The sequence below is a fragment of the Coptis chinensis genome, chromosome 6, assembly GCF_015680905.1.
Source record: "Coptis chinensis isolate HL-2020 chromosome 6, ASM1568090v1, whole genome shotgun sequence".
NCBI classification, from domain to species: Eukaryota; Viridiplantae; Streptophyta; class Magnoliopsida; order Ranunculales; family Ranunculaceae; genus Coptis; species Coptis chinensis.
Genome location: NC_141461.1, coordinates 39,368,347 through 39,386,284, shown reverse-complemented (window position 1 = coordinate 39,386,284; position 17,938 = coordinate 39,368,347). Strand labels below are relative to the sequence as shown.

Sequence of the window (17,938 nt, the reverse complement as noted above, 5' to 3'; positions counted from 1 at the left end):
CCTAACAGCATGCATTAACAAAATTAAAGAATAACCAAAAAGTAAGTTGGTATTAGAAAACAATAGAGATCAGATAAGCAATTCTGAAGACTTCCAAAATCGTTCATGTTTTTTGTAAGACAGCCCATTGGTTAGCCCTATTGACTTTAGTTGTTAATATTTAATTCAGTGATGTATACCTTGTGCTGTATTGTAAACAATAACATATGCCAAGCAAAACATAATTACATGCAGATTGACTGTTAATTCTGAAATCTGATGAGTATCAGAGCATCCATAATCCATTAGATCATCAAGTGTGACAAGCTGTTGTTCTGTGACTTGGCTGAGAATTACAAATTTATTCTATTCACCTAAACAGAATTATACCATGTACGTGATAACTCGTGCACGCTTCATTGCGCATGTAAAATAGTTTGAGCTCCATGCTGTGGTTGAAGAGTGATAATGGTGTTTGGAGCATGGGCATATGAGGGTGAAAGCTGAAATGAGAAGTGTTGCAAAATCATAGCCAACGCCATCTTAGCTTCTATCATGGCAAAGTTCTGGCCTATGCAGATCCTTGGTCCCCATTGAAATGGAAAGAATGCTACCTTTTGATCCTTCGACGCTTTGGATATTCCTTCTGAGAATCTCTCGGGTCTAAAATCTTCTGCATCGTCCCCCCAGAATTCACGATCGTGATGAATAAGTAGTATTGGTAGGATGAGTTGAACCCCGGCTGGGAGGGTGATATCTCCAAGCTTTGTTGTCTTGCAAGTATACCGAATTTGTTGGACCAATGGTGGATACAGCCTTAAAACTTCATATAGAATCATGGTAACCTGCAATTGAATTTGGTACCATAGTCAAAACAGATGTAGCTAGTGAAGTAGTGAGCATATCTATTTCTCGACGAACATATGCCTGCTAAGCCATAGGTGCTGTTGCAAGCAGAACAAAGCCATAATGTATCACTATGAATCTATGATGCCAAAAAATTGATTAAGGTTTGACGTTTTCTCATATCAGAATCTAGGATTCTAATAAAAACCGTTATAGATAAAAAGTTTTGAAAGAGATGTACTCACAATCTTTAAATGGTTTAGATCTTCGTAACTGGGCATGTTTTTCCCACAAATTTGTAGCACCTCCTCCCTTGCCTTTTCTTGCCAGCTTGGGTGCATAGCTAAACAATCATAGTCCATGTTAACAAGTTTGAACTTGTTTCTTGGCTGGCAAAATAGAACAGCTTGCATTCTTCTATCACCTGATCAATTGGCATCCCGGTAGTTTTAAGATTATTCATATCTGCTTGAGAACTTTCTCTACTATATTGCAAAAGAATGCCTAATAAGTCATCAACGCTTCGACTTTCCACTTTCCAATGCAAGAGTTTTTCTCCTCGATCAGATCTCTTAAGTTTACTACTTATCTCTTTATCCAGATTCATTCTTCTCTTGTTTTCCTTCGTTGGAATAAATCTGTAAGATGTTAAATTGAATAGTGATGCTGTTGGTATGCTATTGGACCAGTTGCTGACTTTGATTGTTTGGGGAACCTGAATAAATTAGAAGAACCTAAAAGAAGTAAAGAACATGCTCAAATTAGAAGAAAAATGGCAATGCACCTGAAACCTGGAATGTATACGGATTGAACAGCCTGCATGACTAGTATACTCTGCTCTTTTTGAAGTTCAAAGATCTTCTTTCCTTCTTCAAAGTTACTTCGAAGGCTGTTAGGTGAGATAACATCAGCGGTGAAGTCTTGAATATCATGCCACGATCCAGTTCACAATATCCTTGGGAATAAGTTTTCTTCTTCCATTTTTCAATCAACTCAATGCAACTAGTCAAAAATGCAGGAGTCATACCCTACAATAACGAAATCAACAAGTATAAGAGATCAGTAATATTGGTCGCCAAATTTTACCTCTCTTCAAATCCTTACTCGTTGCCATTTGAAGCAGTTATTGGATGCCCAAAAGAAAATTTTCTCTTGTTGTTTCTCGCGTTTATATGTACCTGCCTAACCTAACCACTATATTGGCGGATTGGCCCTCACGTTTAGGAGCATAATCTACGCAAGATTGCTTAAATCAATTCCAACGATAGCACTGTGATTTTAAAGATTGCCAGTATAAGTTGAAACTGTCCCTCACAACCTAGTGCAAATTGAACCATAGCATCGGCAATAAGTCATAGGTGAAATATGACCTGACCTGTGAGTTTTAGCTTAAATTATCTATATTGTTAGTCAAAATTATTGGCATGCACTAGAAAAGCTGTTTGAAATTAGTATACAATGATAATCAGAGAACCTTTAATATTCCGTGAAAAAGAGAGTGAAAACCTTCAGTTTTTCTTGGTGGGAAGCAGGACTAATTAATTTCCTCTGTTTCACCCATTTCTCTCCTTGCAATGACGAAAGTCCATTCGATAGAAGTTTTATATGTGGGTTCCTCGGTGGTTTTTGAATGCGACCATGCTTGTCTGATAGGACTTCCTTCATCAGTTCTGGATCTAAGATGATGAGAGTAGGCTTTGTTCCAATCCAGAAGAAAGACATTTTTCCTGCATTACCAATATTCCAACATCAGTGCTGTATAAGTATAATGAGGTTCTCGAAATCAAAGTGCCACAAGGGATCTTATAAAACAACATACAATGAGAAACATATCAGATAGGTATCGGTACAGTGAGGGCAACTGAGAGAAAGGCATTCGTTTTGGTTCCTAGTTATTGTTAACAAGTGGCGTGACCTCTTTAAGGTTCATTATTTTCTTCTCTCCGATCCATATTGAGCAATTAAACAACAACAACAAAAAGAGAAATAGACGCTAAGGTGATGTAGAAAAGCATTGGGAGACTTACATCTATACATGATACAGAAAAAAAAACTAATGAAGTTGACAAAGATAACTCGGGCCATGTTACGATTTAAGATTCCTAAACTGATTCCTATTTCGTTTTCTAAGATGAATAGCCTCTATTTCGTTTTGAGTTTTTCTCACCATTTCTTAGCAAAACTAGCAAAACACCAAGGAAGAAAAATTTGCAAAAACTAAAGAAGGAAATACACACAGAAGTATATGTTACTAAAGAACATATAAGTAAAGTCTCCCAGAATACATACCATAGATCTTCACTGTTCTGTTGATGAAAGGGATGACGCGTGGCACGATATGATGAGTAAGATTGATGGGTTTGGACCATATGCTTCTCTGAAGCACCCTGCTAACTCTTTCAGGTCACCATATAAAAATTTGTAAGGAGTACCTTTGATCCCTTGTTGCTTCAAATGCTTCTCTAAGCTTTTGGGCTTCCACCAAAGTGAATGAAATACTTTCACAGCAAACAAAAACGATAATAGGCAAGAGATCATTCTACTGCCCACCTGAATTTTAGAGATGTCCTTGATCCTATTCTTCACGTTGGCCACTGTATGGAAGTACTTAGTGCATCCGTCACCATCCTTGGCCCACAGTGTTTTTTATTTCACCCTCCATGAAACCTCCTCCCTCTTCAAAAGAGTTTGGAGCTTTGCATTGGCCTCAATTTTAGTTATGAATTCCTCCTGGTTAAGACCCCTTTCCTCTTCTAACTTATCAAGATCATCAATGATGCTGACTTGTGTATCAATAAGAGCGTCCACACGCCCGAACACCTCTTTGTTCCAAACAATAAGTTTCTGTTTGAGTGCTTTTAATTTTCTCCACCAAATAATACTCGGAGACCCACTGAACACAAAAGAGTTCCACCATTCTTCCATCTTCCCCAAAATATCTTTGTCCTCAAACCACATCAATTCAAATTTAAACGGCCTTGGGCTTGATTCTTTGACAGTGCAGTCCAATAACACAGCTTTATGGTCCGAGGAATATCTCGGGAGTGCAATTTCTTTAGCATTTCGAAAGTGGCCCTCCCATTCTGGAGAAGCCAGAAAATGATCCAACCTGCTCAAAGTGGTTCGCGCCTGATTCTTAGACCAGGTGAACATCGCACCTTGTAGTGGGAAACCAATTAACTGATTGCGGTCTATAAATTCCCCAAAAACTGCCATACTCTTGGTGCGTCTACTGCCTCCATATCTTTCAGCCCCTTCTCTGATAACATTGAAATCTCCACCGATGCACCAAGGGTACTCACACCAAGCACGTATATCATCTAATTCAAGCCAGAAATCCACCCTTAGATCTTTACTGTTCTGATTAGGACCATACACACCAGTAGCCATCCACCTAACAACCATACTTAATACAAGTTAAGAGCTATAGAGTCCAAAAGTCAACAAATCACTGCCTCCAACCACTCTTTGTGCTCATACTGAAGTCAAATGTCCAAGGTTTAGCTAACGATAGTTCTCGGAAAATTGAGTTATAAACTACTTACAACTTACAAGTATAGGTCGACAAATTCCAAAAACAATATTCATGTGTCATGGAACGAAGCCAACAATTATCTGCTTGCATATGATTATATTTGCATAAAAAGCAAGGATAAGAAAAAACTCAACCGACATCAGTGTCGTACACTGTAGCAATAGACCAAAGACCAACGGGACACAGGTCATGCTATGTCAAACAACAGAATGCATTATTATATTCAAAGTTGGAACATGGATACATAATTGGTGTCAATAATTCAAGAAATGATATGATCCTAACAAAGACATAGAAAATGACATTTTCGAAAGGTCAAGATATATCTGAGCCACATCAAACTGACCTTACACAACCTGTTATACTTGTAAGAGTTTCGATGGCCAACAACCCAAGTGATTGCCAAAGTTAAAGGGCTTGCAAACCTGAGAAGTTCCATGTTTTTTGAGTGGGTGAAGATGTGAAATTAATATCAAGAACATAAGTTCAATTATGTACTTACAGCTGAGACACAGGGGGGAGTGAGGCACTGGACCATCTACTGCTTCCATTCCCAAGGCAATCATTAAATGAACCTGTCAAAAGTGCCGCATACTTAAAAACCGGAGGAGTAATCAATTGATCACCTGCATAACCATGTTCAGTTGCTGAGGTTTCATAAAAATGGGACTATTTCATTTCATAAAAAATGGGAAGCTTTCATTTCATCATTTGATGTATCAAGAAATTAATACTCTATGCCACATTGCCACGTGTGTATATTGACATCTGATATTGCATTTGAATGTCAAAATTTCTAAGCATAGAGTATCATAAGCATAGAGTATCATCTGCTTTTAATATGTCGTCATGTGAAAATCAGAACTTCCAAGTAATTCATAATAAATTGAAACAAAAGTCTAAGAAATATCACCTTAGCGGAGGAAAAATGTGATCTAAAGTTCTAAACTTTGTGACGTTCAAAAGACCTTTTTCGGTAGACTACAACAGTGTTAAGACTCATCTAGTAATACCAATGCACTTTCAAACCTGATTGCTTGAAATGAGTTATTACATTTCAGTTACATTGTGCTAAATCCATGGATGATATGATAATCTAATCCTCACGACATACTAGAAAACTAACAATGTTACCTTGCAGTAGACATTTTGTGTTGAAGTGAAAGGCAAGCGAGTATTATGATCGTTGGTTTCTCAAGCAAGATATTATTGGGATTTTAAGCAAATGAAATGTCAACATCATTGTAAAGACATGTTCACCAATTGGGTTCCAGACCATTTTGGTCATTAATCAGTGGTTTTATTCGTTGCACTGTTCAAAGAAAGTGTTACTGAAAGTTTAACTTCCTCAACATGCAAATAATGTGAAAACAACTTACGAACAAAATGATGATGAAGCAGATATCAAAACCTAGTTTTTTACAGACGGGTGATTACGCCACATGGGAATTATACAACATAGGATTCTTCCTTCCATTATTATTTTTAATAACTTTGTACAATTCACACAACAACTGACAATTAGTGTATGTGATCTTCCTCATTTCTGTGTGCAAGCCTAGTTTCTTTAATTTCGGCCAAAATGGATGGTCTTCCTTGCTTGCTATTCTATGTATGAGATTCTTCCTTTATAAGCTCTTATCTCTCAAATCACATTAACCTAGTCAACCCACTGATTCGAAAAGGGTACTGATGTTTTAAAGTGAGATGAGCATTTGAATAGGGGTTTAAGTACTAAAGCCTACGCCCTTGTTGACCTAGTTAATGCTTAAGCCTCAACACAAGCTTACAAGTTGAGGTTTACCTTCTGATTCCAAGTGAGACTTGAACCCTGCTACCTGCACCATAGTGTGCAATATACTAAAGTAATGACTTTTTTATTGATCTACTATAAAATACCCTCAGGGTTTTACTTAGTATCAGAACAAAGAAAAAAAAATGTATAGTCAGAACCTGCATTTGGTTCTTCTGAGGTGGTACCAGACACTTGGTATTTGACACCAACTTATGAAATGTTAACTCTTCCTTTAGTCTAAATCTATAAAACCATGTTCATAAGTTCTGAACCTTTTTTCAGAATACTCTATGGCAGGTAGAATGATTAACTTCTATAGTTCTATATGATTTGATAAATTGGAATATTCCCTCCTTATGCTTTCAGCTCTTCACGCATAAATATGACAGTGTTGAACAGTGTTGCATGAGTACGAGACCTTTGAAGCTGATTCGTGTTTTCACGGATTGATTGGAAATAGATTCAGAGCAAATTCGTGACAGTACAGACCTGTGTTGGATGGGTACAAGACATTTGGCACCAAGTCCCTAGTCGATCTGTGTCGACTCCGACTGAAGTAGAAAATCCAGAAAACTAGCTTGGTAGCTTGGGTTCTCATTAAAGACAAATGACTTTACGTCTTTTTATGTTTAAGTTCCTATTTCCAGATGACTAGGGAATATATCAAGATCCACATGAAGCAGGTCTCATATATCAAGTGTGTACTCAAAGTTATTTACAAATAAAAGACACCCGTCCTCAATCTTTTGAAAACAACATGGATGTCTGGTATTTTACGTTTTATCATATATACTTACTCTATATTTTAACGAGGTAAAATGTTGAGCCTAAACATCATAATTGGTATTCTATGAATAAAGGACACCTGTCCATTTATGTTTTGAGAAGTTCAATATTGTCTAGCAGAGTGGCAGAGCATCATGATTGGTGTTTTTTGAGTCTCTACATTTTGAAAATGAAATACTTGTCCATAATCAAAATGTTATAATTCATTATAATTAATCTATTAAAATAATTTCGATTAGCCGAACCCTATATATGGGATTTGCAGTGTCAAAAACTTCATACGGTGTCATAGTCTGACACACACACCCATAATCATGTAACAGCTCACTAAGGTCAACCAATAAGAACAGAAACGGAATTTAAAAAGAGCTGAGGCTTACTCCTAATATCTCCCACATCATTTAGGGAAATCGGTTAGCATTAGTGAAAATGAGTAACATCTTGACTAATCTATAAGTTTTTGCAAAGATTACTATAGTTCACAGTCCAAGCACAGAAAATGGTAAAAGTAGCATCAACTCTATTTTAACATGTGGTAGCCAGAAAGCTGCAGTAACAGTATTCTACCTTAACTTTCTAGAGAGCCATACTACTGTAGATCAACGTTTTAATCGGTGAATATTTTAGATCAACAACTCTCTAATTAGACCAAGCAAAAGCACTAAAAGAGAGAGTTCGTGGAAGCTGCTTTTTATTTTTACCTTTTTTTAGTGGTAATATAAATATTAACTGTGAAGGAACTTTTTTTTGTTTGTTTGTGCCTTCTCTCTCTTGGGGGTGTGAGAGAGAAGGAGGTGTGGGAAGGTTTGAGGAAGGAGCTAGGGTGGTGGTGATAAAAGAGTTGTAAAAACATGCCTTTTTTTCTGTTTCTGTAGTTAGCTATTTTGGGTAAATTGGAAAGTTTAGATAAAGTGGACTCAGTAGTTAGTTATTACGACAAATCTTTCTAGATCTGCTTATTCATGTAGAAAGTTTTCGAAAATGATTTATTGACACAATTTTTGTTTTTGTTCGACTTCAATTGAAAAATGATAAACAACACCATCTCTAGTTAAAACTGGAGTTGTAACTTGTGTCGTTTTCAGATTGTATAGAGAAACAGTGAATCTTAAGCTCTGAACTATGGGATTCTAATAGAACAATAGTTACAGACTTGCAGTATAACTTTCTTAATAACAGAACGTTCCTTTTAATATCAACCTCGACACACCTGGTTCCATTCTATTTTAGTTTTTGATAAGTCTTCTCACACAAAATTAGAACTGAAAGGCAGACAACAATAACAGAGAAAAACAAAAAAGTCATGCAGATCTCAATGTACCATATAGCAAATAGTTGAGAAACCACAGGTATATATTACTATACGTATATAGTAAACTCCTAAGTATCATGATAATAGTAATCACCAGCACGTAATGGCTGACTTCCACATAACCAGAGATAAAACCAATGATACAGAAACCATGACATAACTAAGAATATGGAACTGACCTCAGAAACGTGAAGTATCAACTTTGGCAATCATCCCATTTTAGATGACATCATGAATTTCGTTTTCTTCTCAGCTGGCTTAAGAATTTGAAAAGAGCACATTAAGCTTTCATCGACACTCATCATCGCCCCAGCATTATCAAATTCCCCACAGTAGTTGCGGGCTGAGAATATTGTAACAAGTTGTCTGTCAGCAAAAAAATCATATCCATCCTCCACAACCTGCAATGGAATACAAGGTTTTATGAAATTGCTCAATCATAAATAACAAGACAAAAAGGTATGTCTGAACACTAACAACCTGATGTGCCCGACAGACAAGGTCCAAATCATGCTTCAGTAAGAACTCTGACACTTTATCAGCACCAAAAGTATACGAGACTCCTCTGTCATTCATTCCCCATCCCTTAACATCTCTACCAGGATCTGACAAGAGTAAGTCGCAAAGCAAACCAGTGTCCGGAACATCAGTTGGGCGAGTTAAGTTTCTAACTTGATCCATGTTTGTCAAATCTGGGGAAAGGAAAACCATGCATGCATAAGATTTTGTCGTCTATAAGATCCACAACCGGGAGACAATTAAAGCAATCCGTGAAAGCTTTCCAAAGCCTCACATTAAACCGGCATTTACACTCATCATAAAACCCATATATCCGATTAATAGAAGCACATTCATGATTTCCTCTAAGAAGGAAAAAGTTCTCAGGGTATTTGATTTTATATGCAAACAAAAGGCATATAGTTTCCAAACTCAGCTTGCCACGATCTACGTAATCCCCTAAGAACAAATAATCGGCTTGCCTCCATATTCAAAAAGCCTTAGAAGATCACCATATTGCCCATGAATGTCACCTGCAACCACAAGTAAACGAAACAAGATGTAATTAGAAATTCCTTACAAAAAGAACGTGTCAATTTATTTGGGGGGGGGGGGTTGATAAGAAAACTGTCTTTCAAGTCACAGCCACTATTTTCTGTATATATAATAAACAAACTAAAAAGGCTGTAATTTCTAAACTATAAAGAACAGTTCTGCTTAGACAGTTATTACTTAGTTCCTAGTGTTAGAATTTTCTGAACTCGAAAGCTGCATTCGCAGAAGACATAAGGTCATGGGGACGGCCACATCATCTTCCACATGTAAATGAACCTAAAACAAAAGTTTCTTCTTTCACGTGTATAAGCTAGAAAGCTTCCCCTTTAAGAGGATTCACACTTGTTAGAGGTCCAAGGGACACTTCCCTAGGACCCTAGGCCACCTAAGGAGTAAGGACCAGGTCCCCCGACCCGAAGATTTTAATATGTATTTCATTATGTAAACCATACTATTTTCTTATACATGGATGTTTGAGAGAAGGCCAAAACTATAATTAAGGCCGTATTGTCTTTTCTCTCTTCTTCTCCAGACTCTCTATTCTTCTCTTGTTCAATGGCTAAATATAATTTTACTGCAGTAAACAAGATTTCTCTAAAATCCTGAAGCTCCCCTGCAGCTTATTATGGGCTATACTACAAGCTCATAAATTAAGAAACTCTTGCTCCCGTGTTGATTAAAAGTCGATTTCATATTTTGACTATCCAAAAGAACGTGTCAATTTGGATAAAGCATACTGTAGCAGAACCTGAGAACACATACTGAAACTTTCTAGGACTATGTGTTATAAACTTATAATTGTTATAGACATTAGCATTGTAAGCTTCTAGCGGACTACATGTAACTGACTTCAATATAAACCTCTGACACCAATATGGCCTGCTTGGGGATATAAATCTAAACCAATTGTTAGAAACCAACTCTTCCTAGGGCCAAGAGAAATGTTAGGTTTAGGGTAATCCAACAAGAAATCCAATAATGAGAAGCACACATGTTAGTCTCCTTGATGAGATGCCACACAAATCAATCCCCAGGCCTATCTTCACTTGTCAAACGCTAGCCAATCAAAAATTATGACACCATTCATTTGCTTCTCCCACCCTCGTCTGAGTATATCAATAACAAGACAAGTATCAACTCTCCAAAAATTCCCTATGTCCTAAGAACTCAACTGAACACATCACTCAATCAGACACTCCAACTCCAATAACCCAAACTAAAATTAAACCTCACCAGTCAACCACCATATCACTAGAACTCACTAAGCAAGATATTAGCCTATCCATCAAACTAGCCAAAATTTTCTTTAGAAATTGTTTATGTCATTTTAAATAACTACATTATTTAACTAAAACAAAATTATCTCAAAACACAGCTGCAAAAAAATAAAATTAAAAAATCGAACTTTAACTGAAATATCAACAAAAAAAAACTAAATAATCAGTCAGCAACTAACATATTATTCGTACTTTAATCGAAAACAGTATAAAAATTTAAGAAAAAGAAACTGGCCACAGATCTTGATGGGAGCTTCAAGTTCTAATAAATTGGGCTGTTGAAGAAAAATATCACGAGAAGAAAAGATGAAAATATGTTCAGCTTGAATGAAAATCTCACCATTTCGTGTCGCGGGATTGTGGCTCTAGAAGTTCTGCTTGAGAACTGAGTCTTAAATGTGGATAATTTTGGCTAACTGACAATGACTAAATGCTTTGAATACTACTATGCTATAGACAACGGATTGGGCCTGGTTGCATGTTTAACACCTCTTAACCTGAAAGGCCATTGCATTAAAAATCTTAAAAGATACTTCTGAACAATTAAAGTGATACAGTATCAGTCAATTCCAAGTATGTGTGTGATGAGATCTATGTTACCTGCTTTGGAAGAAGCCGTGCTCCCAGCGTGATTGTCAACTGCAGAAACTTTGATGTTCAATCTTTCCGATTCAACATTATGCTTTATCGTGTTTCTTCCAAATTTAAACAGCTGTTTAATCCCTTTTGAGGATACCTTTAAAAGAGGCTTCACAAAGCATCCCCGAGTTTTCTTTGAAATATTCAAGTGAGTAAGACCAGATGGATGTGTCTCAGCAAGCTCCACGTTACCTGCTGGCATTTCTGAGCAAGTTGGGAGTACTCTACTGTCCCCTACAAGCCTTTAACCTAAATCATACTCATGACTTGGTTCTTCAACTAGCCCATTAGCATATCGAAAGGAATGAGATGATATCATCAGTGAGTACTAACTTCCTCCTATTAACATCAATCGTTTCTTCAACTTACAAGCTTTCTATTAAACTATACATGGATAACACTCGAGCATCTATTATGTCCCAACACATACCCTTCAAAGATATTCTAATCCTAGCCTGCCTAATAACCCTCTATGAAACTACCAGCAAAAACATAAACAGCTAAGGAGCCATAAACTGATAGTGTATGGCCCATCTAAAGCCACAAAAGAACACCAAATTGATTAATCTCAAGAAAGAATCTAGAAATCCATACAACCAATAGTCTAATATAAAGATCAAAATTTTACAGGCTTCATTTCAGTCCACCTAAAAAAAACCCAAACATTCCCTTTCCAGAGACAGGTCAATCATCTGACCAAAAACAAAATTGAAACGACAATATTAAGCATTTAAGCCTATTAACCTAAAATGCCGATCTATGCTTTGGCATGCCATATGCATCATTGCATCTGCCACCAAAAAGGGTGTGCGTGACTAGAACAGACAATACACTATACATAAAGAAAGAACATATTTTATACTAAAAAGAAATTAAAATTTGTTAGTAAAACTAAATTTCAAGCATAAGATCAACTCTGCAGGATACATACTCACGTAGATCAAGTTAATAAAATGTTAACAGGGTACCGGAATACAAGCATTGACGAACAATGACAAAGGCCATATAAATAAATAAGAAAAAAGCTCGGATGCCCATGCTTGAAAAACAAACAAAAACTTGTGCAAGTACAAAGGACACACTATACGACAAGACAAAGGAAAGATACACCACAAATGACATAATCAGGTAACTGTAAAAACTCCACGGTGCTTTTAAACAATGTTTAGACCATTCTAACATCACATAGTTCTCATCAAAAATTGAAGCATGAAATCTAATTTTTCTTCCTTTCGATGAAAAAATCATATGAAAGTACTTCTTGAAACGTTTACATCGATGAAGACAAACAGTTCCCTACGCCTGTAGTACAACTCGGAATGGGCAGCTACAGAGGGCCAGTGTAAGCACTACGTTGAACTCTTGTCTAAAGTGTCTTCACAGAAGCACATCAATGAGCAAAAACTGTGTCATTGCGTCTTGGGGGTCTGTCAGGAATTGACCCAGGCTTGAATTTCGAAGCTTCATGCCTTGCCAGCTCAGGGGCCACTGGACTATTGCTCTGAATGAGCATTTGTTTAAGATCATAAAACCTATGAAGCACAGATACTCCTATAAAGGTGAAGTATCGGTATCCGACACGTATCCGATACGGATACGTCCGGATACGCGTCCGATACGTGTCGGATACGCGATTTAGAGTATCCGATTTTTTAATTAATTTTTTAATTTCCGATACGTGGGGGATACGCCGAAATATTAATCTCACAATTTTTTTTTGGAATTTCAAAAAATAAAAATAAATAAATAAAGAAATAAAATCCAAAATATTTATACATGTAAATTGCTACTTAATGTGTTTGAATTGGTCATTTTATGAAGTAGAATTGCCATTTTAATTTTAATTTGGTGAAAAATATTTAATTATATATATATATATATATATATATATATTATTCAAACGTATCTATGACGTATCCGTATCCTATATTTTTGAAAAATGCCGTGTCCGCGTATCCGTGTCGTGTCGTATCCGTGTCGCGTATCGGTATCCGCGCTTCCTAGCATAAAACACATCTGAGTCGTGAAGAGTCAAAAATGTCGTTGCGGTTCCTGTTTTACCTGCACGCCCTGTCCTTCCAATACGATGTGTATACATTTCGATTTTCCCAGGCATATCATAGTTTATAACATGGGCTACATCAGGTATATCAATCCCACGCCCTGCTACATCTGTGGCAACAAGAACATTGAACCGTTTATTTCTGAAACCATCAAGACTAATCTCACGCTGCTCCTGCGACTTCCCTCCATGCAAAGTAGTCACACGATACCCCGCCTTATCCAAATTCTTGGAGAGATAATCAGCAGACTTTTTAGTATTAATGAAAACGATAGCAGTCTTATCGCCAAGATCATTAAGCAGCTTCTGCAGCCTAGGCCATTTTTCTGAATCCTTGATCATAATCACATGCTGCGTAATAAGATCAGTTGCCTTTCCAGCAGTACCAATAGTTACCACGACAGGGTTCCTTAAATACTTCCTAGCAAGTCTCTCCACAGCTGGTGGCATAGTTGCACTAAACATATAAGTAGTTCTGTAAATCCTCTTCTCGTCCAGCTCTTCATCCTCATTCTCAGGTTTCAAATTGCTAGAAGGCATAGCATCTAACACCCCAACAACCTGAGGCTCAAAACCCATGTCAATCATTCTATCAGCTTCATCCAGTACCACATAATTACACTGATTCAAAACCGCATACCGCCTCTCCAAACAATCAATAAGACGACCAGGAGTCGCAATAACAACTTCACAACCCTGTCTAATCTTAAACCCCTGTTCCTCAATCGACTGCCCACCAACAATAGACACAACCTTAATACCCAAATAATGCGCAAACTTAACAGTCTCATCCTCAATTTGCTGCGCAAGCTCTCTAGTAGGAGCCATAACAACAGCATAAGGACCCTCAGCCTCATTTTCCTCACTCATAGGTGGCAATCTAGATATATAAGTCAACATAGGAAGTACAAAAGCAGCAGTTTTACCTGACCCAGTTTCCGCAATCCCAATCACGTCTCTCTGCTGCAACCCAAGTGGTATCGCCGCCATCTGAATAGGAGAAGGTGTCTTGTACCCGGCTTTATCCACCGCCTTCAACAACTCCGTAGTCAACCTACTTTCCACCCAACTCCTCATCGGCCTCGGTATCCTAGACCCTTTATAAGAAATATTAAAATCTTCCCTAAATATCCTCCAATCCCGTTCCGTCATTTCCTCCAACTTCTTCTCCGACCAATGCCTATCAACTCTCATATCAAACGTATCATAAACCTCCGCCGCCTCCTCTTTCTGCTTCTGTATAGCAGCTTCTTCGGGCCGTTCCTCAACACCGTCTTTCTTCCTAATCTCTTCTCTCATTTCTTTCTCATTCTTGGCAGCAAGCTTTTTCTGCTCCCTTCTATCCATACCAGCACGAAACCCTCTCCCAAATAAAAGCTGTGCCTCATGTGGGTTCTGATAAAGTATATTCATATCACGTGACGTGTCTTCTGTATTTTCCCAGTCAAACGAGAATCTGAATTTCTCACTCGGTTTAATAACTCTCTTTTTCGGTTTCTTTGTTCCTAAATATTGGTCTTTAATTGCGTCCAGCTCTTTCTCACGTTCTCTTTCAGCTTGTTTTTCTATTCTAGCTCGTTCTCTAGACCGGTTCTCTTCTTCGCGTTCCCGGTCCCGGGTTCGACGGTCCGAGTCACGAGAAGAGCGATGGTGACGAGTGGGGGAATGGTTGGACTGGGATTTTGAGGTGGAGCCGTTTTGTTGTTGGAGGAGTTCTTGGCGGCGTTTCAAGTCGGCTGCGTGTTCGTCTTGGCGGCGTTGGATGGCTATCTTTTCGAATTCGGCTTTGGTTAGGAAAACGGGTTTTTTGGAATTTGGAGTTGGGGTTGTAAGGGTATCTTCGGAAGAGCGTTTCATGGTGAATGATCGCTTGCAGGAAGTGGAGAAAGCCCATATGAGAAATTTCAAATAGTACGTAGTTGACTGAACATTATAAAATATAGGGTTTTTTAGACCTGCCCCCCCCAGACTCTGTCAAAGGGTAGTTAGGACATTTCACAAGGAGGTGACGGTCAAACTGCATTGACTTAGACGGAGTCTGAGTTTGGGGTCTGCAAGTCTAATTTCCCTGAATTTGGGGGGCAAGTCTAATTCATCTTTGAAATGGGGGGGCAAGTCTAAAAAACCCAAAAAAAATAAAGTAAATCAAAATAAAAAACAAAGGCTCCATCAATAAACTCGCCCCAAATCTAAAACAATTATATACCTAAAATACGTGACTTTTCTAGAAATTTTTTGGCAGAGTCTCTTTTGTATTTTCAACATTTCATAAATATAAAAGACCTGCCATAACCTGAAAATTAAAACAATGTACTTCTCAGTCATTAACCCAGCTACTTAATGTCTCAACGAATGCCAGAGCAGTTAAATAACCGGTTGACAAAAATGATATCACTGTAATAGAAAGACTTAGTACGCCAAAGAACTTAAATGTCTCGACTAATTACATATTATCCAAGCACCTCGTACAAAGCCATTACCAAAAACACAAATTATTAAATATATACTTCTGTGTCCGATAGCTATCAAAAGGTTTACATCATTAACAAATGGTACTTACTATACAACTTTCTAAAAGATAAACAAAAGAGGTCCAAAGATAATACCTAGGGACCTTCTGAGTTTTGATGGTACTTACATCAAAACCCTTCAATTGGTTTGTATAACACACATGTTCTGGATACTAAAAAACATACTCCATCTAAGAACTGATACACGATATCTAATTACCTGCGACATTACAATTGATATGTCGAAAGTAACCTCTAACAAAAAGAAAAAGTTTCCTCTTTTTACCTAGAACTCTACCCCACACCCCACATTACCTACAACGGTACCACATCAACTATCCAACATAGCACCTCCATCACACAACTTACATAGATATGGACATAAGTTATAAAGTTGAATCATCCAAAAACAAGTTTTATTCCCAAGCTTAGCAACCTAGATCTCATTCCTGTAACAATTGCCTCTTTGACCTAGTTACTCTGACAGGTGCTTGTTCTTTTTACATCCTCACAGACCGCATCTTTGCTTCCTCTGTTTGTCTTGGTACCGGTTCACGGAATCCCAACACTGGTACTGTGTCAGAGACTAATGGAAGTGTAACACCTAAGGGAGCAAGACATGGAGGCATAGTCAGAGACCTAATGGGAACTAGTACAAGAACAATCTTACATAAGGAATTACAAGCTATTCTTAATGGTTTGAAATTGTGTATACTACCTGACAAGCCTCTATTTGTGTATGTAGATGGTGTATGGTCGTTGAACAAAATAGAAACGTATCAAAACCTAATTATCCCTCAATAACTAAAGGATGAGTAGGGTATCGTTCCACTTTTAAGTGTATGTTATGTAGAGGACATGACTGGAAAGGGGGTTTAAAGGATTAAAAACTATGACTGTAGAGATTTTAGATTCTAATGTTAAACTAAACTAAATTAACTAAACTATTGGGAATTTATAAGAGAGTGAATTCAAGATATTAGAATCCACCTTTGGACCCGGGCATACGCCCGGGATCTATTAAATATTTTGTGTGCTAAAAAGGCTTTACAAAATGTCTCACACAAAATTTCGAATCATAATATATTTTTATTGAAAATAAACCAAAATATGTTAATGACCAGTGATTATGGTGCATAAGTACTTGGAAACTAAGGGATCAAATTGAGATAGTCTTTTCACTTTGTGGTTTAGGATATTAATCCGTAATTTTCAAATATAATTATCTTAAACTTAATCTAGTTTGTATAATAGTTTTCTTAGATTTATGGTGATTTAACCACAAATTTTCGAATCAGAATATATTTTTATTGAAAATAAACCGAAATATATTAATGATCAGCGATTATGGTGCATAAGTACTTGGAAACTAAGGGATCAAATTGAGATAGTATATTCACTTTGTGGTTTATGATATTAATTCGTAATTTTCAAATAGAATTATCTTAAACTCGATCTAGCTTGTATAATAATTTTCTTAGATGTATAGTGATTTAGCGGTAAATTTTCGAATCAGAATATATTTTTATTGAAAATAAACCGAAATACGTTAATGAGCAGCGATTATGGTGCATAAGTACTTGAAAACTAAGGGATCAAATTGAGATAGCCTCTTCACTTTGTGGTTTAAAATATTAATCCGTAATTTTCAAATGGAATTATCTTAAACTCAATCTAACTTGTATAATAGTTTTATTAGATTTATGGTCATTTAGCGGTAAATCATCACCGTTCAGCTTACGTACTAATGTGGACAAATCACTAAAACAGATTGATTGTTTCCATATCATCAAAGAATATACTACTCCCATTTGAAAAGATTTATCACATGAACATGTCCTATGAACGGGTGTCATTATATTAAATTATTCTAAAAAATATTAGCAATTATGCATAGCTATGAAAAAATGAAAATTATATTAATTACTCATTTAAATTTCTTGCACCACTCTTTATAAAAAGGAATCACCAAACCTTAATAAAACTCATCGACTTCTTTTTATTGTTAGGTTTAATAATAGAAGTTTGATTAAAATTTTGTGAGAATGTCCAATGTGACGAAGATAATATTGAAGTTGCTTGAATAGCAAAACATTCTCAATCACAATAAAAGAATTATAATAAACACTATTTAAAATGCAAAA

The 17,938-nt window shown here is 36.8% G+C and overlaps 2 protein-coding genes and 1 pseudogene across 2 annotated transcripts; all 3 read right to left on the bottom strand.

Annotated features, from left to right (window-relative positions):
- Positions 1-207: 207 nt before the first annotated feature.
- LOC147492929 (cytochrome P450 72A397 pseudogene) lies at positions 208-824 on the bottom strand (annotated as a pseudogene).
- Positions 825-3,365: 2,541 nt separating this feature from the next.
- LOC147492928 (serine/threonine-protein phosphatase PP1 isozyme 4-like) lies at positions 3,366-12,177 on the bottom strand. Its single transcript, XM_086563879.1, has 7 exons — positions 11,184-12,177; positions 9,234-9,284; positions 8,734-8,945; positions 8,433-8,654; positions 4,863-4,986; positions 4,707-4,785; positions 3,366-4,219 (listed from the first exon to the last, which is right to left on the bottom strand). Exons 1-4 carry the CDS (start codon positions 11,422-11,424, stop codon positions 8,463-8,465), a joined length of 696 nt encoding a protein of 231 aa, XP_086420005.1. The 5' UTR covers positions 11,425-12,177; the 3' UTR covers positions 3,366-4,219; positions 4,707-4,785; positions 4,863-4,986; positions 8,433-8,462.
- Positions 12,178-12,329: 152 nt separating this feature from the next.
- On the bottom strand, positions 12,330-15,194 carry LOC147492927 (DEAD-box ATP-dependent RNA helicase 21-like). The gene is made up of 2 exons (XM_086563878.1): positions 13,235-15,194; positions 12,330-12,754 (listed from the first exon to the last, which is right to left on the bottom strand). The coding sequence occupies exons 1-2, from the start codon at positions 15,139-15,141 to the stop codon at positions 12,613-12,615; spliced, it is 2,049 nt and encodes a 682-aa protein (XP_086420004.1). The 5' UTR covers positions 15,142-15,194; the 3' UTR covers positions 12,330-12,612.
- Positions 15,195-17,938: the final 2,744 nt, after the last annotated feature.